This window comes from Mercenaria mercenaria, chromosome 11 (genome assembly GCF_021730395.1).
Source record: "Mercenaria mercenaria strain notata chromosome 11, MADL_Memer_1, whole genome shotgun sequence".
In the NCBI taxonomy this organism is placed as follows: domain Eukaryota; kingdom Metazoa; phylum Mollusca; class Bivalvia; order Venerida; family Veneridae; genus Mercenaria; species Mercenaria mercenaria.
This window is the reverse complement of record NC_069371.1, coordinates 66,559,178-66,585,546: the sequence shown is the minus strand read 5'-3', so window position 1 is coordinate 66,585,546 and position 26,369 is coordinate 66,559,178. Positions and strand designations below refer to the sequence as shown.

Sequence of the window (26,369 nt, the reverse complement as noted above, 5' to 3'; positions counted from 1 at the left end):
TTCAATTGTTCTTGAAGTATATGAAATCTTTAGAACGTACCATTACAAATAGTCCAGTAAAATCGTGATAAAATTCTTCAGAAAATGGGAAAAGCACATAACTTGGGACACAACTATTTTAGGGCAAAGCCAAAAAATGAACATGAGACCCACTAAAAAATACAATATGGCCAAAAAATCCAAGATGACCGCCATACATGTTGGAAAAAAGGTCATTGCCGCTTAATTAGGCAAATCAGATTTACATTTGCTATAGTTTGCTTTTGTCAAGTTAAAGCAAATTGCTTTGTTTGCTCGGGTGAACATTTTTTCAGTCATATAAATAACGCTGTCTACTTGTAACAGTGAGCACAATGCCAAGTTATGTGGTGCTACCTCACTAGAATATCATGCCGTAGATATGTGACATGATACTCCATCAAGTCACATTATACTGACATCGGGCTGACCAGTCCTAGCACTATGCTCTTAATGCTAAGCGCTAAGTAAAGAAGCTGCTAGTGTCATTCCATACGTCTTTTGTATCACACGGCTAGAGATCGAATTTCATAATTTCATGTCATCAGCATATAAAGTGTGTACAGTCACTAAGCTAGAGGCAGAATCTATTAGATCTACGAGGGTGTTCAAAATACGCAGAAATGTGCTGTAATATGCAGTAATATCTATATTTGGACATATTTGCAGAAATTAAAAAATATTATAAGTAAGGACATATTGAATACGAATATTTAAACTACAGTTTTCAGACTATTTGTGAGGTCATGTCTCTACCAACTTAGCTGTCCGATGTCAGAATGACGTTGCCCTGTCAAACAAAACCAGTACAACTCTTGATTGCCGGTGATTAAGGTTACTTGTCCTTTTATTCATTTTCGATACCTTCCTGCAAGCTAATAAAACCTTAATACTCCTGTGGTATTGATGAATAGGGACAATGAACTGAGAAAACTCGATCCATTTTTCTTAAGGAGAGCTTTAATTTTCAAAATACGACTCAACGTCGTATTTTTTCTAACGTTTGAAAAGAAATGCTAACTCTTTCATTTCATTTTTCGGATTAAGCTCAGTATTGTACATGAATCTACAGACAAACAAACCTCAGGTTTCTAATGTTGGCAGGGCCTTTTATGTACATCAAGTGACATCATGTTGTCTGGATGTATAATTGCAACATTCATTTGTTCCCAAGGAAAACACTACTTAACACTTGTGGCAAAAACGGATACAATGCAATTTCATGAAGTTTCTAGTTTGATCTGTCATTCTTTGATTTAAAGTTATAATTTTTCTTCTACATGCAAGCTTTGTATGATGCTTTGACTTCACAGGTTGTAATAAAAAACACGGGTTTTCTGTGTGCGAGGCAAAATAAATGCTTGGGAAACTTTGACCAGTTTATTTGATTTTACAACATCATTCTGAGTTTTTGTTGTTGTTGTTGTTGTTGTTGTTTTAAAATTCCTTTCTTAGCTCTTCTTAGATCAAATACCTAAGATAGAGTCTTTCAGTGCTCTTCTTAACAAAAGAATGTTAACTCAACAGTCAATACAGTATAATTGTTTTCTTCTAATAAAAAAGAAATACATTTTCATCAAAACGTCATAATATTTTAGTTTGCGATGTCATTATGCTACGCACAAGAAAATTGATTGATAATAGATGCATCAAACTGATGCATTATATAGGTTTGTCACATGTTTGATGTCGCGGAAGTGTAATAAAGCCACTATTTAACAATGATAATACACTAGTGTAATAAAGCTTTGACGTCGGCGTCGTTTATAGTATAGGAGACGTTGGTCGAATTGACCTGTTTATATTGCAAAAGAAATTAATATGTTTGAAGTTTCGACATGAAAAGCTAACATGTGATAAAAAGAATATTACATTTGTGATTTTCCACACTCGTTAAACAAACTCGATAAAATGCTCGGCAGAGCCTCGTATTACATTATTTTATTCAGCTCATTTAATAAATTCAGTATTAAAAGACACTCATGTAATATCCTCTATGTATTATATACTTAATTTATTAATCTTTATTTTTGGCAGTTTTATTAAGATTTACATTTTCTTTGTAGACCAATCATAATAACACAAGTCAAAATGCATACCACAGATATTTGTTATTGCATGACTACTGCATTGTTCATTCAGCGATAACACTACATTAGGTATCGACATAGATAGCGTAAGCTCAACAATAATGGCTGCCTTAAATTGTGTTTGGGATATTTTTGAAAAATATGGATACTCTCGTTTATCGGCAGACAAACGGGTAGAGATCTATAACAATTGTAATGAAATCGGAAGCTTGTTCTATAGACAAAAATCAAACGAGGATATCGATCTTGTAATTGCTGGGAGCCGTGGGGAAGGAATCGGATTACATTTCGACTGCGATATTGACAGACTCTTCATTCAGCGTTCAGCTATGGGTTTTCACTCATACCCAGTAACCTCGGACCGTAAGCGTTTTGATGCGGAATTTGAACTTGACTTTGACCATGCACCAAGCGGATATTGTCGATTAAGATTAATGTCAATACAAGAAAAAATAGATCCCGATTCAAGAAACGCAAGTTTTCTACAAAATATAGAAAATTCCCTCAATGAGCAAAATGGACATAAGTATCTACGGAATGATCGAATGCTGACATCTGCAATGAGTCATTTAAAACAGGAAGGGTGGCTGGAAAGGAGCTTTGTATATGATGTTGCTAAAGGGCCTGCGCAACCGTATGAATGCAAACTACCTTACACAAAGTTTTCATTAAACTTTGACGATGTATTGGCTTTACAATGCTCTTATCCCTCGATAGTGAATGAGTGGTGTGACCGTCGAAGACATCACGGGTGGCCAAGTTCAGATGTGATCGAAGAGGTGAGACGTTTAGATGTTCTTGCTGTACCGGTCGGAGAGACAGAAGATGACGTAATGCAATGGAGAATCAGCTTAGTGCTTGGAGAACTCGCACTAGTACGTTCTTTTAATGACACACAATTAAAAGTATATGGTGCATTAAAAATGCTTGCAAAGGCCGTTTTGAAGAAATCAAGTGAAAACCTGTCATCGTATGTGATGAAAAATGTTATATTTTGGATATCAGAGAGTACAGACATTCACAATTTTGAGAGAAATCAATTCTTACATCGGGTCATAGACGGGCTGAAATATTTGTGTAAGTGTGTGTATGACAGAAACCTTCCAAATTACATGATTCCAGGAAGAAACTTGTTGATACACAAGATATCAGAAAATGAAAGAGTCAAAGTATTACAGGACTTGGATAATTTCCTCTCAGACGGTGAAAGCGTACTATTACAATGTTCAGAGATCAAACATCTTCTTGGTCAAGACGCTCAGATAAGATCAAGGATGATTGACAAGAACGAAAACGCGGAGCAGGCGATTATTTCTTTGTTTTCACTCCCACCATTAAAGGGTTTAGAAATGATGCTACAGTTATTCATAATAAAGACAGGCGAAGATTTAATCAATTTCTATAGGAAAAACATTTTTCCAATCATAAGAGAGACAAATCCGTTTGAATTTTTCGACGACTTCAGCAGCAAGACTGACGAAGAAATTTTAGAGTTCGTAGAAAGGTAGTAAAATATATGTATTTACATTCACTATGTATTTTCTTAAAGAAAGAAAACGTTAATTTTCGTATAAACAAAATTTGTTCAATGCTATAAATAGACTCCTTTCCGGGGGATCAAAATTTGACGTCATTAAAAAAAAATCGGAAACAAAAATTTCAAAAAAGTATTCCATTACTGATCAAACTAAATTAAATTTCTGACAGGAAGGATCAAAATTGAATCAACACAACTAGGTGATTTTAGTCAATTTAAAGATGTTAAAGTTTATCAATTAGCATTATATCAGCTGTGTTGTTTTGCGAATTTCTAAAATAAAGAGAACATATCATCGAATTTGTTCTTTTATGGCTTAGGGTTAAACTACCCGGTTATGATAATCGCCTACTGTTAAAGTCCTCGGTTAAAAGTATCCCCAGGTAGAGCGTAAAAGACATATTAATCTCAATATAAATCTTTAATTGTACAGTTTTAAACCGAATCGTCTACTAAAGAAACAAATCATAATAAATAAATTTTGTGTAAACAATTCAAAACTTTAGAACGTCCCTTTAATATATCCAGCACTAAACAAAATAAATTTTTTAAAAAAAATTTGAAGGAAACAAAATCAGACAAATTACATGACCTGCAGCTACTCTACCGAGAGACATAAAACACTACATGAAACAATAAGCCATTTAATCACAATGACTATAGAGCTAATACGGTGCTTTTCATTTCATTGCATTCTGTTTATCATTGAAAGTTCCATGTACACCACCGTATGTATACTAGTACTTGAAATATGTTTCCAAACTGTCAAAATGCTTGATTTATCGAGAACTTATCAGAAAGTCACAAAAAGAACAAGTAAATGTTTCATAACTTTAATGATCATGAATATAATACAAGACACCTCGAGCAGGGAACAGGAAACCACATATCTAAGTATGTATAAAAAAACTGCTCTATCCGAAAACAGATAAAAGGCAGACTTTGATTAACTTCAATTCATTTTATATTAATATACAAATACAAAATATTGTCAGATTAAATCCAATATTCATTATGCTACACTGTCCTGAGCTAATATACACTTTACCAAATACGATAATTTACGAAAGAAACCTTATACCTGATCATTAAACGAACAAGTTAATACACTTGACCAAATTGTGAGTTTGTATTATTATCCGAATTCAGACATGTCCATACAATATTGACTATCTAAAGTTGGACAGAATAAAAATTGTGTTTCGTTTTTACTATCCAAATTCAGATAAGCAATTATGCAGTTCAAAAACCTAGCATTGGCTTTGCTATTTGAATTGAAATAACTATAAGTTTTGCATCTCATCAGGAATATATGGAATAGATCTTGTGTATGTATTATCGTTGTTATCCGAATTCGCCTAAGCCACAGCTTAAAACGATCTGGAACCGAATAGAAGAGAAACTGTGCTTTGCGTTTGCTAGCCGAATTCAGATAAACACCATTTGAGAGCAGGCAGTAGAAAAAACAGCATTGACTTTACAATCTGAATTATATAACTATAAACAGAGGAAATAAATAATCAATAAATGTGTCAATGTTGCTATCCGAATTCCGATAAGCCATTACAAGCGACCTACATGTATGTTGATATTGTATTCATCTATCTTAAATCAGATAAATAAAATGAGTGATAACATTGCACTCAAAATTCTAGACATTCTGAAATCTGATGAAAAGATGAGTATTGCTGTTGCTGTCAGAATTCAAACACTGTGTTAAGCACTGTGTTATGTAATCATACATGTATTTTCATTGAATAAAGAATAAAAACGACAGGAAAGCTAAGATAACGGGTAAAATTCTGATAAGTTTCAGAAAACTGAATGTCCAAGGTAACTGATACTGTGTGAAATAGAATACAAGTCCTTATGCATTCAACTTTCTGAAAACAGACAAAATACATGTTGTTTGCATGTATTGCCATTAGTCATCATAGAAAAAAATATAAAGTGTGAAAGATTACAAGATTTTCAATATATTCCATCATGATTTTTTTTTTGTGACTGTTTGCACATCTTACACAACGTGATATGGTTAGAATGTAATTATTGAATGTTTCTGTCCTGACATTTTCGAGAAACGTTATCATTTCACATTACGAAAACAAATGTCCATATATTTATAATATTCAAAGTAATACGAAAATACATCTACTTGAAAACACTATTCCAGTTAGGTAACGTGGTCGCTTTTAAAGATCCAACCTGAAAGTAATAAAAACATAATATTAAATATGATTTTTTAAAAGAAAAGTAGTTACTTTAACAGTTTCATCATGCGCGGTTGGTAAGAATAATACGGCTATTTTGATGTATAGGCTCTGATGAATTCATGGGTATTAACTTCCAAAATACATACCTTACCCTTATATATATTCATAAAGACAATTTATACGCTTGAGAATTCCTGGTTTCTTAATATATGACTGCATGATTTTCTATCACCTATCACACTTTCATTCTATAAATGCGAACATTTATTGTATAAATTGTGAAAGAAATTTTCGGAGCAGTTTATTGTTCAAAACCAGCTTTAACATGTTATTACAGAAGTATGAACGTTTTGAATAAAATGACTAAACACCATTTTTTAATCATTTATTATACACCTGAATAAAATTTGTGAATGTCAAGTTATTATTGGACAAAAGTGAATCAACAAAATCTGTAATATAAAGGAGGAAGACATTTTACTTACTTTTATTTATAATCTCAGAAACGACAAGAACAAATAACGATTTCCTCTAATACTGCATAAATAATGTCCGCTAAAACCGATGTATTTTATCCGAAATAGCTTTCAAGTGCGTTTATTGTAGTTAGCACTTTCTTATCAATTCAATTTATATTGGCGCCCTAATTTACAAAATAAATTTCAGTTGATTTTCTTATTTTGTTTACATTTTGGGAACATAAGCTAGTGTCCGTTGGTTTGAAGTAATGATAAGAATCTTGTAAATAAACATCCTAGTTATTATCTGTGGAAGCACAAGGTTTAACACGAAAAATAATCGTTTCAGGATAATGTTTCCGACTTGAGTCTAAATATATTATGTGCTACGATTTCCCGTGGTATAATGTTCATATCCGTGTGTAAATAAACATTCCGATGGATCGTCTAAATCAACACTGACAGTGTACAATGTATATAATCTATCATCATTTCGAATTGTATTCTTAATAAAAATTATTCTTATTACTTTTTAGGTATTTATTTCGTTTCATTATTTCTTGTATTATACCTGGCTAATCCTAATTGGATGTTTGTTCCTTATAATATTTCTTTTACTGAAACAATTCAAATCAAGATAATAACTACCGGAACATATGATATCCAACTTTGGTATTTTAAGTGGAACTTCAACAAGTGTGCTATAAATCATATATCATTGTATTGTCAATGAAAATAAAGCAGAGCAAAGTAAATTCTTTTAGCCATTAACTAGACACTAGACTGAAAATAAACAAAGATATTAAAACTTTAATTTTATAAACAATATTATGTAGTTTCACAGGAGTCATAAGCCAGTCAGTTCTGGAGATATCCCCTAGGGAAATGATTGTAAGGTTTATCAGTCTTGTCTGAAATGCTCTGAAAAGACATAATCGGCATTTGATTACCCACAGTTAATGTGGAACATGTTTGAAGCCAAACTACCTCAAAGTGTTATGCAGCGAACAGTTTCATATATTTCCCAACCCATCAGGTATTGACAGTTCTGACCGAAGAGAGAAAAAGCTTTCCTTTCATGGGGAAAATTAATCATTCTGTTATTTTCGAACTGACATGAAAAACATGTACATCAGGTTTCGTAAGTAGAAATGGCCGATTTTGTATTGTTACTTGTATCGTTACTTGAATACAAGAGCCGGATGTTTGTTATAAGATTTTGTATTCAACTGATTATCTATGATGCTTTTTGAAAAGGGGACTCCCACGAATTAGTAAATGTTGTGAAAAATGAATGAATGCTTGGACATTGTTCCCAAGAGACAGACCTGTCCAAATTTCCTGAGATATCTAAAATCAACCATCAAAGCTCAAATTATTATTATTTATTTTTTTTTTTTTTTTGAAAAAAAAAATCATCTATTTGAGCAAGGGGCAGTAAGTTTGAATATTTCAAAAATAACACTGATACGTGCGAAAATAAATCATAAAAAAGTCCAATATTGAAACATGTCTGTTTAACTCTACCACAATTAACAGTGTTTTATTGTACAATTTATTTGACCTGTCAAAACATGGACCAGGCTTTCCTTATTTTCTGTTCGAGCCTATATAAGATTAACATGAAAGTCGGGAACATGTTTTGACAGGTCAATTAAATAGTACAATAGTACCGTAAAAGCATCATTTTTATTATTTAGAGGATGGGGACATTTTTTATATTTTCAAAATGATGCTGTTCGCAAATATTATTATACGTTAAATCACGCCAGAAAATGATTAAAACATTTACATTTTTGTCTCATAGCGACAAACTTTAATTTTTGGCTCATTTTATGCATGAGGGGTGGGCAAGTTTAGACGCTCACATACAGACATCTTATCGTGCTATTGAAATCACTTGCATCTGGTTTAATTTGCGAATGATATATAGAAGTTAAAACCAGTAAAACTTGCTTTTGTTCATAAATAGCAAAATCATAAGTGAAATATTTTGCGCGTTTGTATATAGTTTACAACCGCTTGTTTGATATTTTAAAATTTCTGGGGACTACAAACGCTAATTGACGTCACAGCAGCAAAATTGTTGCTGTTTTTTAAAAAAAATCTTCAACTTAGTAACGTAAAAGATTCATTTTTATATTTTAAACCATCGTAGCGCATATTTGGCATTTCGTCATTCAGGGGACGTTTAGAGTGTGTGGACCTCATAAAATATGCAAATAGGGAGATGGGACATTTCATTTTCACAAAATGATGCGAACTGTCCTTATATCATTCCTAATTACGAAATATATTAAATTACGCTAGAAACCTATAAAAACAGATTTACTTTACATTCTTTATCTCATAGAGACAAATTGTAAATTTTGGCTCATTTTGCGCGTGAGGGTAGGCAAGTTTAGACGCTCTTATACAGACATTTTTTCATGCTATTGAAAACATATTTATCTCAGACAGGTTTAATTTGCAGAAAGATATACAAAAGTTCAGAAACTAGAAAAACTCTCAATTTTATTAATTGCAAAATCAAGTGGGAGGGTCCAATTTGGTATTTGACCCGAGTACATATTTAGAATGAAACAGGTAGATATACTTTAAAAGCATTTATATTCAACTTGTTGTTAACGGTGTTTATAGAACTAAGGATTCCTTCATACAAGTAATTCTTGCGTAAAATAAATATATGCTTGAATCCATTTTCCAAACGGCCGGGTCTAAAATCGTACATGAGGTAACGGAACTTAAACGGAATGGAAACTGTCATTCATCCATCCATCCAGATTTAGCTCAAATTTGTGAGAAAAAAACGGTTTTGAGGCACTGTTTTCCCAAGATTATTTACGTCTGGCCACAAATATTCATGCGTTAAAAATATCGTATAAGTACCTTTTTCGTGTCTGTTTTGCATGACCGTATGTACACTCAACAAAATTTCTAATTTATTTGGTCAGTTTATATTTTATTACTATTTTGTTGATAATGCATGTATTCACACGAAATTTCATATACCGACACTTGAATAGGTACTGCAGCTAGCTTTTGATTATTTTTGGCGACTCACAGCCGAAGTAACCGCATTAGGCGTTTTGACTAACATTGCATGTTTTGCACGTGCAGGGCATGTGCACCAACATGCACGTAGACGTTTACACTTTTGGCATTACTGACGAAAGTCCTCTTAGAAAAACACATATCATGGTGAAATTGACACAAAAGCAACACAATCAAGCTGTCAAAATATTGCTAGCCGTGACACATTTATGACACGTGTGTAACTATTTTTGCAATTTCAAAAGAATTTTGATACAATTTGTTTGTAGCTGTTACTTTGATGGTTATTTCCATTTTTAACCTTATTTCCGTTTACAAGAACCTTCAATCGTTGATTATCTATCATCCGCGCTCTTTTGGCAAAATTTAACCCAAGGACAATTCATTGAAATGACCGATTTTGAGTATTGTTGTAAAATTCCTACAGCCCGGGCGCGTTGCCCTTGTGTCAATTTCACAATAAAATGTGTTTTTTCTAGTAGGACTTTCGTCAGCAATGCCAAAAATATGTTCACTAACAAGTGCATATTGGTGTGCATGCTCTGCACGTGCTAAATATACAATATTGGTTAAAACGCCTAATGGGGTTACGCTGGCCGTGAGTCGGCGAAAAATAAATCAATAATCAGCTGCAGTATCTATTCAAATGTCGGTATTTGAAATTTCGTGTAAATACATGCATTAATAACAAAATAGTAATATAATATAAACTGACCAATTAGGAATTTTGTTAAGTGTATAAAATAACCTGCAACAATTCTCTAGGCGCTTGAGAAATTAATCTTCTGCAATTTATGAACAAGACAATAAGACTGCATATTTGAAATTCGCAGAAAATACAAGCCGCCATTATGATCCGGTTTAAAATTAATGAAACAATCGGTGAATACAGAACCGCAGAAATAGATCCCATCAACGTGAGAAGACAGACACCACAAAAGTAAGGTACGCAGAAATTTAATACCACCACATTTTTTGAAAAACAAATATATACTGTATATTAAGCCCGCAGAAGAAAGAACTTATACGATATACGTCTGTTTAGGTCAGTCATTTGTGAATAATACGGTACCGGTAGGGCAAGGTGCCCTGAACCGGTGTTTTACTCGTTTTCATCATCATCATCATAGAAACAACGGATTTATCACGCTTAAAATGTCACACGATAAAGTGCTAAGAATATACATTATGTTCGCTCAACACTTCCCTGGATTTTGTCAAAAAAGAATTTATTATCACTTTTTCTCCGCACTGGTATCAGCGCATAATACATTAACCAACATACGAAACTGGCCCCTGCCACTTAAGTGTGGGGTCATTTTTTGCCCTCAAATTTTATGTCATGAAACTAATATTCTAATTTTTTCTCAGCAGTAATATAGTTAGCAGACTGAAGATGTTATTACTCGCAGACTGATCAAACCCAGCTTAGGGAACTATATGATTGCGCTTTTTTCGACCGTCATTTCGTTTTCAGGTCCGTCCGTCTTGTCCACATTTCATTCATCATGGGATTTCAATATTACTTGGCACAAATTACTCAATAATAAGACAATGTGTCATGCACATTTTTCAAACTCCTAACTTTAAATGGTCAAGATCACACTTGGCAGTAAAATGCTAACATGGCATGAACAGGATCGGTTCTGTGCCCGGTCGACAGCTCTGTCGTCCATCAAGGGATAACAATATTACGATAATCAGACGACTTGTCATTTTAATTAAACAGAACCTATTTCATGTTCAATGTCACAGATGGAATTCAAAGGTTTTTTTGCTTTCAATAACTTTGTAATATTACTTGGTACAAATGTTTCCCATAGGGTGTAATGCAACACCCTTATCTCTAACTCAAAGGTCAAGGTCACAGTCATAAAACAAACGTCATTGACCTGATATCAGAATTAAGCTCCTACCGTATTGACGGACTCATTTTTACATCAGTTTCTTTCCAGACTGAATTTTATTACAGAGTCCAGTTTCGATGTTGCACAACATTTTTTTTTTCTAAACAGATTCTGTAATCTTAACAAATTTCCTTGAATATGGTTGTCTCTACTTTTATCACACAGACAATAGCACTGAATGACGTCATTGTGAAACGTTCATGATGACATCACAAAATTTACATGGATCGATTCTTGGGAAGGTTTACAATACACACAATACACTGTATGATATACTTATTCTTGATTTATGCCAAATTTAAGGCATGCACATTTTATTAAGTTTAAGTCTAGGATTCACTTCAGTGAGATTTTTCTAGTTAGAAAAATGTTTTTCTAAGTGTTTGTGTAAATTATTATTCTCGGTTCAGTTAATTAAAATTCATGCATCAGTGTAAAGGAACATGTATCATAAGGCACAATTTTAGCCCCAAATTTCGAAGAAAAAGAAAGTAAAAATACATCTCGATATGGATTATTTGAAAGAAAAAGGCTTAATCTTGCATTTTTTGGAAGATAAAATGTATTAGTTTTGCGTTAAAAGTCATGATCCATGGTCTAGTTTCATGTCATCAACACAGATTTTGTACATTTTTAGATGTTTCGTGCCCTTTATCAGCAAAGTACGATACGAGCGCAGGTGAGAACAATTTTAGTTTTTGGATGTGTTGAGGATTACAAAAACACGGTGAATAATACATGAAAGAAAATTGTTCTAAGGTGGGCTCGTAGTAAATTTTGAACAAAAACGGTATTTTTTCCAAACATTTTTACTCTAAAAATAGCCATATAAAGAGACAAAACTCTTGCTTTACTTGAACAGCTTGGTGTAATGGTACGTAAAACATCTTGTGACGTCATGCGTAAGTCATTTCTTTTGAAACTGGGTCGCGTGCGATCAAAAACTAGGTCAATAGGTCTAAAAATAGAAAAACCTTGTGACCTCTCTTGAATCCATACTCAATAGATCTTTACGAAAATTGGTCAGAATGTTCACTTTGATGATATCTAGTTCAAGGTCAAAATGAGGTCACGTGCCTTCAAAAACTAGGTCAGTGGATCAAATAATAGAAAAACCTTGTGACCTCTCTAGAGGCGATGTTTTTCATGGGATCTGTATGAAAGTTGGTCAGATTATCTATCTTGATGATATCTAGGTCAAATTCGAAACTGGGTCAACTGCGGTCAAAAACTAGGTCAGTAGGTCTACGTCGCCCGTGTGTCCATGCGTAAACTTTTGCTTGTGTACAGTTTTGCACACCAATCTTTAAACTGTCTTTCATTGTCCATAAATGTGACCTACTGATCTACTTTCTAATATTTTAGAATCAGTTTGAAACATGTGGTTCAATATACTCAGATGAGCGACACAGGGTCATCATGATGTTTTCTTTCTTTGTTGCTTCATAATTGATTAACAAACAAAAGGAAGTCCTTATTTATATTTTGTATGCAATAAATCTGGAAAACTGTACTAAATTAGAAAGGCAGCGCTTTTGAAATGCCATTCCCTACCGCCTCTTAACACAATACTTTGGCAGATGTCCTTGAAAGCTTGGTTGATTGGTAAGAAGTCGGTTTCAGCCACGATAGTAAGAAGTATACTAATGGCCTAAAATAAGGATAACGTGTGATTTATTATTGATGCAATATGCTATCACAGAATGATGTCAGAGTAAAATAACAAAGTATGTAAAATCTCTTCATATATACACTGTACATGTAGATAACTTTGCCTGTAGAAAACATTTCACATTCCAAATGTTTGGCCATTAGGCATTCCATTGGCCATCAAGATACAGACATCGCTAAGATAGTTTCAAATGATTGAAAAACGAAATGATCGGTATTATAAAAATATATTTCAGGGCGTAACAGTTTAAACAAAAGTAAATGATATTATAAATAATCAAGTGGTGTCAGCAACAATTACACATTAGACTTTTAATAAGTATTTAACTAGTTTACTTCCGAAAATTCTTCTGCATCTTTATATCAGGAAATAAGATATTAAAATATTTTACAACTTGCGATGTCTCAAGGGCCAATACGTTATTTAGAAGTTCCTTGTTCCGTTCAAGGGAAAACAATCATCTCAGTTGACTTTAAATGATCGAGAACAATCCACTAAATTTAGATTTCTTCTTTCGAAAAATTCGTGATCATTAACTGGAAGTAACGGCGTTTAAACACAATGCATCTCAAGTGCTGGTGTCATGTCCCTATTTCAAAAGTCCGTATGGATTAATTGTCTTTAACTATGACAAATAGTAAAACAAGGAAGACAAGTGTGGTATTCTAAGAAGACGGCTTTTAAACACAATGCATCTCAAGTGCTGGTATCCTGTCCCTTTATCAAATGTCCATGTGGACTAATTGTCTGTAAGAATAATAACTTCCGCATAGAAAGATTTAGATCACACTGAATTGAATTACTACAGCATTAAAAGATCTCACTGAACTGATTAACTACTGCCTAGAAAGATATTACTTAATGGATTAAAACATCATATAAAGATTTAGATCACACTGAATTTGATATACTACTGCATAGAACGAGCTCACAGAATTGAATAACTATACTGCCTAGAAAGATATCACTGAATGGAATAAAAACCGCATAGAAAGATTAAGATCACACTGAATTTAATGTACCACTGCGTAGAAGGATCTCACTGAATTAGATAACGATTGTCTAGAAAGATATCACCGAATTGACTAACTACCGCATAGAAAGATCTAGATATCACTGAATTGAATTACTACAGCATAGAAAGAACTTACTGCATAGAAATAGCTCATCCACTGGAATAATTACTGCCTAGAAAGATCTCAATGAACTGAATATCTACTGCACAAAAAGAGCTCACTAAATTGAAAAAAAAAAATTACTCATCTCACTGAAGTGAATGATTACAGTCTAGAACGATCTAACCGAATTAACTAACCAATGCATCAAAAAGCTCACTGAATTGAATATCTACTGCATGAAAATATTACTGAATTGGAAAAGTACTCAGTAGAAAGAGCTCACTGCTTTGTATTACTACTGCATAGAAAGAGCTCTCTCAATTAAATAACTACTGCCTAGAGAGAGCTCATTTAATTGCATAACTACTGCAAACAATGAGCTCATTGAGTGGCTTCTTAATGTTGATAATCTGTTATTTGCAATTATAAAAACATTATACTGTTGTTTTCATGTGTAAGATACTCAAATAGATCAGGAAGTGTGTACATTTCCTTTTCCATGTTATCATTTGTGTTTAAATATGTATGATATTATGAAGTTATTAAAGGTCTGAGATAAATAGTCTCAAATCCTTTCCTTTCGCCAGTGTGACGCCAAATAACAAAAACAGCATTGTCTTCTTTTGCATAATATTTGCATTTTTGTTAGTGTTTTGTCTGAAATGTATTTCATTTGAAAATTAATGTTTCCCTTATAAACACGCTTTTCTATTAAAGTTACCTCGGGTTACCCGAATTCATTTTTGTCTGTAGTTCACTTAATATAATATTGTACAATCTAGTCAGTCAATTTTATACAATGTTCGTTGCCAAAATAGTAACCGTCTTTTCATCGTTCAGGTCAGTAAGGCAGAAACATTTAAAACGATATATCATGGTCTAGGAGCTAGTATCTCACGGAGAGCATAGACTGGATCCATTCACTAGATTTAGATATAACAGACAGTTGTCCTAGCTACGTCTACTCTGATAATCGAAACTTACCTTTTTCGAAATAATTGCCATGCGAGTTTGAATTTTGATAATTCTTTATTGATTCTCCCCTGTATCAATAAATTTGTTGTTTTTTTTTTAAACTGAGTTCCGAGGAGCAATTATTAATTCTGAAGAACGACAAACTGACACTATTAGAATCCTAAGACGTTTATATAATTGAATTGCAAAATAGAATCCACACTATCTTATCATGCAGAGTAAGCACAGATGTGTTCATTCTGTTTATAGTTTAAAACGTATATACTGTATGTGTTACACTAACAGGACCACTTGAAAACTCGTGTCATATACTGCCCAGATAGCAGACATGCGTTGGCCCAACGTTGGGCCAACGGCAGACTCTTCGTTGGCCCAACGAAGATTTCCAACGTTTGCCCAATGCCATTTTGCTAACTGGCGCAACGTTGGCCCAACGGTTGGTACATCGTTGGTCCAACGACTGGAATCCTACACTTATCGTTGGCCCTCCATTGGGCCAACAACTTGTATCCTGCACTTATCGTTGACCCTCCATTGGGCCAACAGCATTTTTTCGTTTATCATGGTTGGTCCAGCGTTGGGCCAACGCTATCCCAACGATTAGGAAACTGAAAAAAGACTAAAACTAGCATTATTCATTACGTATTTTATTTTCAAATAGTTGTGATTTTGTTAAAGTTTAACAAAAAGAAATCTAACATTTATTTAAAGTTTGTTTGCAATTTTCCTGAAGAAATATAACAGAATATTTCATCACTACAACATGTCAAATATTGATCCCAGCCTTTTATAAATCTAAATATTTTTTCTTTTTTTCAGTCACTGATTAAATCCTACTAAAGTGAATTACTGTCTGTATATTAATTCATTATATATCCAAGTTCTGTTTGATTGTTTTTTTTTTTCTCACTGACGTTGCTGCTTTCTTTTTTTCTTCTTGTTTTTTTCTTGTGCACCACAGTGCTAGGCACTCTATTATTACTCTCTTGAACAGCACCCTGTAAAAAAAATAATGTTGTTTAAACCATCTACGTCAAATTGATAACAATATAACTAAAGAAATGCACATAAACCTCTGGACATAAACTTGCGTAAAATGTATGAAATTTATTTTTGTCTGTATTTAACCGAGAAAAATATGTTAGAATTAACGAGAATATGAGTTATTTTATTTAAAGAATTTAATACTCAACACAAGTGCCATCCGCTAGCTTTAGATAAAAGTATTTAACATATGTTCAAGTCACATGGATATTACTTGCATATAGGATAAAATTAAGAAATTCTCTGTTTACAAGATTCCACAACTTTATCAATAATATTCAAAAATTTCTACTTACAGTTTATAGCTGGTAGACCGGGTTTTTGTTAACTCTAGATCTATCACATGTATAATAGTTTCCTTTACTTCACATATATGCAGCTAGAAATCTGACCTAGAGAGTAAAATTAACCACATTTTCTGGGATTTCTTACATAACCCGGGTTAACGAGAGTTCATGTTCTGGAATACTCAACAGATTTATTGTAAACATTTTATGACTGTATAAAATTAGATATTTGTTATAGAGTTAGTAGTGAGTTGTTTTTTTTTTATCAATTATTTTCACATTTTTTTTCAAGGTAGTACATTTGAAATAGTTCAAAATGTCATTACGGCTGCAGATAAGTTTAAGGTTTAATAAGCCCAAATTTAACTGATTACGAATTGGTGCAGAAAAGTATTTAATTATTAATTAAATATTGCATGTTACACACACACATAACGTGTATACCTGTAGGGGCTTGTGATAAAACAGTCTCCTGTAAAATATATAATTATTATATTATTACTTCTAATGGGCCAACGTTGGGCCAACGATGTTTTCTCTATATAAGTCTTTCTCTGAAAATCAATATTGGCCCAATGTAAATATATCTGTGACTGAAATTCAAAGTTGGTTCAACGTTGGCCCAACAGCTGTATTTAAATACTTATTAATCATTGTTGGGCCAACAGTGGCCTAACCACGATTATCCTTTGACGGGTTTCCGTCGTTGGCCCAATGACTTCATGTTTACAGTGTGGCAACTAGGTCAACATTTTAGGACGATTTCGGCCATATTATCATTAACCAGCTGGACCACGTATTGTAAAAATGTATGTTGTTTTGATGTTTTTCAGTTAGTATATTTTAATACCCTTTTCACTTAAAAAATGTGTTTTCTTACATACATAGACGCATAGAAAGTGAAGTCAATTTAGATATCAGTTAACAATTTGCGAAATATTAGTTGATATATTCTATTATATAGTTTTCTCAATGTTTTTTTTTTCTTATGCTATCTAAACTTCATTCTTTTACATGAAGAACTAAATAATCAAAGCTATCAGCACACAGAAAACAGGTTTAAAATATCATAATGTAAATAGCTTTAATTTTCCATTTCAAGGACATCTTTAATTGCATGTTACGATATAGATATACAAATCATTTGTGATATCAAAAAATGAACATGAAATATAAAGTTAAGTCATGATATCATTAATGAGTGAACTATATGAAGACATCTAGATATCCCAGAAATGATATCTTTCTCCGGTGTTTAGGCATATATGTTATTTAATCTGTACGGGAAATCAGACAACTACAATAAATTCAATAATATTCACATATAATTAATACAACCGATGAGAAAAGAAAAAGTATTAAGTATTAAGATTTTTAACATAATTTAGTTAATCAGTTTCTACTTTCCTACTGATAGCAGAATCAAGAACAGGAATTTGATATAAGTGTTGTATTTATATGATTCTGTTTTTGAAAAATCTGAGAAGATATACAACTATTTGCAGTCTGCCAGAACACTTCGCTTTAATTGGCCTAAGTTGGGTTGCATGTGTAGGTAGCAACCATCTTAAGTGTTTTCATCAGCGTGGTTTCAACTTTTACAATCGAACTTTCAACTTTCATCCTTGTAGTTTCGAATTTCAACATCGTTGTTTCGACTTGAAAATCGAAATTAAAATGTTGAAAATCGAAACTTCGATAACGAAAGTCGAAAGCACGATGATGGAAACATGAAACCACGATAGTCAAAACGAGAAAAGTTATCGACTTTCACTATCGTAGTTTTGAGTTTTCAAAGTAGTGATTCGATTGTTATTATCACCTCATCGTAGTGTCGTGATTTCGGCTTTCGAGACATGTGGCTAAGTAATAAAAAATGATGGTCCAAACGGAACACAGTAAAACAATTTGACTGAATAACAATTGTAAAAAAGCTAGCACATAATGTTTTAAAAACAAGTTAACGCGGTAAACGCCTAAAACTACGTTCATGTGATTATTAGCTTTTGGTTGGTCTTTAAGGTTAAGGAGTAAATGGTTTATCAAACAAAGAAATATTTGATAAACAAACAACAGCTTTACCGACAGTCTACATTACATGTAATGCAGTGCTGTCCCGTACGATGGATCCTTGAAATATTTTGAAAAAGTTGTTCCCCTTTAAATCTAAATGGCATGAGTTAACTAATAAAAATTAATAACTGTTGAGTATGGTGGCACATTTTTAACATGAGATGATAGGTAGCTACACTAGCCACTAGACTGGTAATAAATATATTTCTACATTATTCCCTTTTTTGTATAAATCGATTTCATACAGACAAAATCCAGTACATTTAAGAGAATTACACAGAGAAATGGTGTTTCAATTATCATATTAAATTATGATACTGGACAAATGATATAGACTGGCTCAGTTCACTACATTCAATCATGAAAATGTAAAAAGATATATCATAGTCTAGGAACTAGTCTAATAAGTAGCCAGCGCAATACTTTTAAGAAGTTATCTTGATAAAGCGAAGTTATCTTAAAAGATTATCTCAATAGTCTATATCAATGCAATAATTTAAATAAGTATCTCGATTTTGTGTGTGTGTGTGTGTGTGTGTGTGTGTGTGCGTTAGTGCCCACAGTTGCCATTACTTAGCAAGACAGCTATGTCGATACTTTCAGCAATTATCTTGATATTTCGAGCTTTCCTGAAAATATCTCTCAATAGCCTAAAGTTTCCTAAAAAATGAAAAGAATATCTTAAAAAGTAATTTGTTACGATAATGTTTTCAGGAAAATGCACAACATTTCTGGAAAGCTTAGAATATTATCATGATAGCTACCAGGTATCTCGTGGCAGTTCCAAAAATTAACACAGCATTTTTGCGCTAAAACATTTTCAAAAATGATGCTGGAAACGTAACATATATTAGCAGAAACGAAAGTAGTCTGGTTGATTATGTCATTTGTAGTCCGTCAATTGTGGACTTATTTCAGAGTTTTAATGTTCAGGGACCAAGTATCTTGTCCGATCATTGTGTTTAGAATTTTACTTTACATTGTCTTATCTACACAGATGAAAACAGAAAAACCGATACCTCTTATAAATGGGATACTAATAAAACTGAAAAATATGAAGAAAAATAAACAGCGAGAATTTCATCTCAGAATTGAATAATTTAACAAGCTGTTTAAATGATGAAAGTAATCCATCTTCAATCGATAGAAATCTTTTACATTTTTCAAACATTATGCACAGTGTTTGCGCACCACATTTTAAAAAAGATTATAAAATCGGAGTTACGTAAACTTTCCGCCACGGATTTAAAATAAAACATAGTTTGATGAAGAATGTTAATTAAAAAGAGACAGATTTTATTGTGATTGAAATAGGTTTTGAGAAAATAGGTCAGATAGTAACAGAGTAAAACTTATTAAATCAATGTCGGATTATGAAAAGACTATAAGACAGAAACAATTTAATGAACGTAAGCGTAATACAAACAAATAGTTAAGAAGAAAATCATTTCAGCGTTTTATTCAGAGTTTAAAATATATGAATGTTAATAATTTGATATATAATGATTAAGTGACCTTGTGAAATCGATCAGATACAAGCTCTTGAAACTCTACTGAAATAAGATCTAAAATTCTGATAACTTGCAAACACATCTTTTTCTGTAGGTACTTTTTATTTACATTATAAGATGTATTATTATTAAATTTTGCTAAAGATATGTTTATATGTATTACCAAGCTAGTGTTTCGAGTTTTGGATGTAATGATAAGAACATAATTATGGGATGCATTAATTCCTCCATATGTAGATCAAATTTACAAATGGTCTTACAATTCTCTTTATCAGCAATATCAGAACCACATGTTTGTATTTATAAACAGAACTACTGGCCCCTTAAAACTCAAAAGAATCTTCTCACAGATAACATCAGCATCAAAATGCATGATGAGTGGCTGAGGTTATCTACATTTTACATAGTAACAGTTCAGTCAATCATTCTGTAGTAACCGCCTACTATGCACTTGCAGATGTTATTATCTAGGAAATGGCACAAGATTCGCCGAGGAAAATGTCTAAATCTTATACATGTAGAGTTTTCTAACAGTTTGCAAAATACATGTGACGGAATTAACGAGTAATTTTAACTCAATAAATGATGTTTTATATGATACTACGTTTTGGATTCACTGGGAGAAGCCAATAAAAAAGGTATTCAATTATTATCTTCTATTTTTTTTTTAAGATATGGATTCATAAAGAATATTGCATATGCTTGTTTGAATGTAAATAGTTCTTATATAAGTTAGCATATACAACTCATTAATAGTTCATACATATTGTGTTACAATTAATAGTTTGCATATTTATTTATAGAAATAAAGAACAGTAGCAATTAAAAGTAATAAATACATTACCGAGCATATAGTGCAGTTACATGTTATGAGCGTGGCTTATTCCTCACATAACACAATAACATAATGAATCATTTCTTCTGCTTTAAATATGTCCAAATTAAAGAGTGTAGGAAAAGACAAAGTCTGGTTATTGTCAGCAAATTATCAGTATTTTTTATTTCTATTATTGAATATAAATAATGTTCATTAGATCCATGAACCATATTTTCTTAGTATTTTTCCATCACATATAATATAAACTTTGTTTGTAGCATATTCATTACATTTTATGTAATACACTTATTAAATACGTTTCACATAGTTGTATAACTTTTAACTTTCAGGTTGATGTTGAACCTTCATATATGGTTACATGACAGGATGGGAAAAGATCTGGTAGACTGGCAAAAGAAGAATGTGAATATCTAACTGACTATGAGGAATCATGAACTATTTTCTCTAAAAGAGGAATAACGTTATGCTTAATTGTTTAACCATTTGCCAATTAAAGGACAGAAACATGTAGATACTTAATAATATTACAACAATATATTGTTGAGTAAGATCAAAGCTCATATGAAATAAATATATATTAAACTTTATTTCACATAGACATGCAAACATTTTCATAAAGCGATCATTCATAACATGTTTTGTTTCATCTTGTGTCACGTCATTTATTTTGCCTGCTCTTCCCAATACCGTAGCTTATAAGAATTTCGCCAATGACAACTTCAAGATTTTCTTATACTGAATGAGCTTATAAGAATTCGGATAGTAACAACATTACAAAGGTTTTTTTCTCTATCCAAATTCTAATTTTAGTCAACGCTCATTCTTTTTATAGCTAATTGTTAGGGCTTATCTAAATTCGAATAGCAACGCCATCAGTTAGTTTTGATTCATTCGATTTCAGATAGGACATTGTTGAAGCTTATCTGATTTGGACAGTAACGAAAAAACTCAAGTTTTTCTTCAGTACAATTTTAGATAGCTAAATGTTTTTGGCTTATCTGAATTCGGATATCCACTCAAACAGCTTATCTGAATTCGGATAGCCACTCAAACACACAGTATTTATTTTTGCCATTTGATACACATGTACAAAAATCATTTTATCTTAACTACCAAAATTCGTAGTGTGCATTTGTTACGGATGGTAAAACAGAACGAAAGTATGCGCATTATCCGATTTCAGATAGAGAAGTTCTAATATATATAGAAAGACATAAGTAAATTATGTTTTATGAATGAATATTTCCCGATCAAGATATTTCTTGAATTTTATTAATGCTTATCAAATATACGACACAACTGCTTGTTCTTTTGAATTTTCCGATAAATTCTTGATAAATCAAGCATTTTGACAGTTTGGAAACTGTCAAATACAAATGGATCGTGTTCGTCCCTGAATAGGCTTTATGAAACAGAGCCTGCAACATTTTCATTTATGTCATGTTGGGCGACCTGTGGTTTTCCACTTATTTTATTTTTGTAGTCGGTATAAAACAAATACAATGGAAAGAAAAGTATCAAACTGAAACAGCTATTTTTAGCTCGACTATTCGAAAAACAGTCTAGCTATTCTACCCACCCTGGCACCCTTTAACCTTGGTTTAAGTGTTTTCATGTAAGTAAATGTACATATGGTTACAATCTAAAGGCATATAGCTTTGAAACTTATTCCTTTTCTTTTTCTAGGTCAAATTACCAACCTCATTTGGTCATGTCCGATAACTCCCGCATGTAGTTTGGCCAAATTATGCCCCCTTTTGGACTTGGAAAATCCTGGTTAAAGTTTGACATGCAAGTACATATAGCTATTACTTAAAGGCATATAGCTTTGAGACTTATTCTCTATTTTCTATGTCAATTTATAACCTCACTGGGTAAACCCTTATAACTCTGACTTGTATTTTGGCCAAATTTTGCCCTTTTTGGGACTTAGAAAATCCTGGTTAAGGTTTTGCATGCAAATTACTGTCTCAAAAACTAATGCAGATATTGAATCGAAACTTCACATGTGTCTTCGGGGTTGCAAAAATAGGCAATAGCATCCAGTTCCATAACTCTGACATGCATTTTAGCCAAATTATATGCCCCTTTTTGTACTTAGGAAATCCTGGTTAATGTTTTGCATGTAAGTTACTATCTCCAAAACTAATGCAGATACTGGATTGAAACACAATAGATATTTTAACATTTTGGGTAATATTCCTGCTTCTGGGACAACTCAAATAGTCGAGCATTGGCTGTCATATAGACAGCTCTTTTTTAAAACATCCTTCTTTTGTCAGTTTTTGCTCTAAAGCAAACGTTAATAAATATGACTGTAAAAGTGTTTAATTCGATTGACAACCTGCACTTTTGCCTTTGATGTTAAAACTTAGAAGTTCTCATAGAAACAGAGTAACACAAAATTGTCAAAAATGTGAAATTACACATTTGAAACACAGAAGCAATCGTAGTTTTAAATTAAATCGAATAGGGATACTCACAGACAAATGGAGCATTAAGACACGCTGTTAACATTGATATAAGCAATATGAAGATCTTTGCAAGCACCAAACCAAATATTAGCAGTAGGTTTAGTTTGATTAAGACTGTTTATGAGAGGTTATAAAATGTGAAATGCACCTCAAGCACACATGCGCTGGATTATGCGAAATTCTATTATACAGATGAATTGAATGGATTTCATTGACTCAAAAGACCAAAACATATAGCAATACTGAGTCCAAGTACGGGAAGTTATGTAATTCTTGCAATAGTGATAACATCGGCATTAAGATCCTATTGAAACATAAAAAGCAACCAAACAAACTTATTGCGTCCTAGGTTTGCCTGAATCTGATCATGAGGGGTAGATACTCTTCAAGCCTTTAGCCCCGGCTTAAGTGGTACTCTATAGATATATTGAATGGACTTAACCATCCACAATAAGAAATACATGTAATGATAACAATCATTAACGTGATCGTATTTTGGCAACGTACGAGGTCTATGAACTGTTCATTGGCACAGAGAATATTTCTATAGAAAACAATGTAGATTTAATTATTGTACTTCATGTTTGTAACATATCAAATGAAAATACTATTTTGTCAAATATGTGCTGTCATATAGATCAGTCTGGTCCTTTTCACCAACAATTTAGCGTATACCATGTTGTTGATATCGGGACTTTGATAACCTTTAAAAAGAAAAACTACAACACACATGAAATAAAATAGAACAGAGATGATATCGTTAAATATGCTAGTTAAAGTTAAGAGACTTTTGTTTTACATTTTTCTTTACTTTCAGACCAGAGTCAACGCTCACCAGTAGCACAGAGGAGAATGTCTCGAAATAAGCGACTGAGATAGAGGTTTGTGAAGGCATTGATGCTTTGAATAAAAAATAGTCGCCGAAAGAAAAGAAAATGTTTGGTGCCAGCTGATGTACATAGCAAAGCTAAGAAACAGGAAACTATCGTTGAAAATACAGTTGGAAAGAATCAAGTACAGTATGAAGTTAAGATATAGATGCCAGCGCTAAAAGCATTGCATCAAATAAAACACACATATATCTGGATAAAACATTTAAACTGAGAAGTGATGTAATCTTTGAAAGATTATTGGACTCTTTTTAACAAATTATATATGTTTTACTTGTTTGATCGAATTTGTTGATCAAATGTAATAATATGTACAAGTCATCGCAATCCTCCCGCACCCCGCCCCCTCCCAGCAACGGTTTAAGCGGAATTCTATTACATATGAGAACTGAATAGACCCTATGATTTCTAAGGGCTAGGAATAATAATACTGGGCAAGAGGCTACTTTTTACTACCACCACACACCTCTGGGGATGTTACATACTCTTAATTATGATAAACCCTTTCTGTAAACAGTCGTTAGGTACCTTTCTGTGATTTGGAAAAAAAGTTTTAACTATGTAAGAACTAAGTAAGTGACCAGTCCATCAAACCCATCAAACTACTAAGATTCAAGTATGATCAAAAGTATAAATCAATGTAAAATGCAAATATTTATATAGACGATCACATACATATTTATTTAAACCAAACATTTTTCTTACCTAGCAAATACAGCATTCATGACGTATGAAAGTTTTGTAATGTTTAATATGGCCACTTAAGGTAGTTCTGCACGTTTAGATCGAAAATGTTTCTACAATGTAGAATTTGATAAAACTTAAATAAAACCTCAGAATCTACTTAGAAAATTCAGCAAATTAAAAATGATAGGGTCATGTGCTTGATTTTTTAGAAGACTGATTTGAAAATAAAGTGGACCTCACGCAAGTTTACATAATGAGAATTTGTGGGAAAATCACAGCTTTCATTACTTATTCGTGAATATAATTTTCTACAATGCAGATTTTAATGAAACTTCTCACATTTTGGTGAAAGAAAATGTAAAGGTCCTTGTGCTTATTTTTGAGATATTTGACCATGATTAAAGCGACCAGCACATTTCAAGCTTATTTTAAGACATATTTTAAATTATCTTACATGTCAAATGTTTTAACGTCATATTTTAACTTCAAAAAGATAGTAAGAGTGCCATTGTAATAAATTTAATCACAGGTTGCCATTAATTCATAAACTGATTTTCATTTCCGTACGCCGAATCTAGTCTTTATTCTACGTATTCGACGTTACGCTATCACTTCCGGTTTATCAAACGTGCAGAACTAACTTAACCTATCACATTATTCCCGATATTAGGCATAATTCCTGATATTGTGCAGATTATTTTTCATATGCGATTTTATAACTCATTTAGCTTAAACATCAGGCGATCTATCTAGAACCATCATGGCATTCTTGTTTTAAGCTTAAGTTATCACGAGTACTCGACTTATTATTTCTAGCGCACGACATAATGTTTTAAGCACGGGACTTATTATTTTGATCGCTCCAAATCTTATCTTATATGATGCTTACAGTAAAACTAAATGATTCTTACAATATATTGACCAAACAACCAATTTAAACTGATTGTGATGTTTTATATAAAACATCTTATTTATTAAAAACCTACCAATTGTAGATTGACTTTTACTTGCTTTAAAGGTTCAGCTGATATCATATCCCTACGGTAATTTAACAATATCTTATCCTGTGAAATCATTATTATTCGTGGGGGATTAATTTTCGTGGAATTTGTGGTTCAGCCCAACCACGAAATTAAGTCCCAACAAACAAATCGTGCCCGAGATAACGTAAATTGTACTCAATGTCGCCAAAAAAGACACCATAGCCGTCAATCTGGTCCGCAGTTGGGTCCATCTTGTGCCGTTTATTCAAACACTTATATACAGTCCGGCGGTGGCGGGTGGAGTGGGGGTTAGGAGAGGGGATATTTTTTGTCAGTTTTTGACAATATCGCATTATATATAGTGCTTATCGGGAAAAAAGTAATTATTACAACACTTCTTATCTAAAGAGCTACCTCTTAAAACAAACCAACGCAGTTTCGAGTGGGTCGCTACGCAACGCAGTCACGTGGATATCGTTCTATATCTTACTTGAAAAGTCTTATCCGTCATAAAAAGTCATTAGTATATTGATCCTGCCA

At 32.6% G+C, this 26,369-nt stretch overlaps 1 protein-coding gene and 2 long non-coding RNA genes across 3 annotated transcripts; 2 read left to right on the top strand and 1 right to left on the bottom strand.

The window, feature by feature from the left end:
• The first annotated feature begins 2,140 nt into the window (after positions 1-2,140).
• LOC128546627 (uncharacterized) lies at positions 2,141-25,840 on the top strand. Its single transcript, XM_053517627.1, has 2 exons — positions 2,141-3,612; positions 24,087-25,840. The coding sequence occupies exons 1-2, from the start codon at positions 2,210-2,212 to the stop codon at positions 24,133-24,135; spliced, it is 1,452 nt and encodes a 483-aa protein (XP_053373602.1). The 5' UTR covers positions 2,141-2,209; the 3' UTR covers positions 24,136-25,840.
• LOC128546632 (uncharacterized) lies at positions 15,674-17,246 on the bottom strand. Its single transcript, XR_008366117.1, has 2 exons — positions 16,383-17,246; positions 15,674-16,040 (listed from the first exon to the last, which is right to left on the bottom strand). It is a non-coding gene; the product is annotated as an uncharacterized LOC128546632 (long non-coding RNA).
• On the top strand, positions 20,356-21,446 carry LOC128546631 (uncharacterized). Its single transcript, XR_008366116.1, has 2 exons — positions 20,356-20,595; positions 21,125-21,446. It is a non-coding gene; the product is annotated as an uncharacterized LOC128546631 (long non-coding RNA).
• Positions 25,841-26,369: the final 529 nt, after the last annotated feature.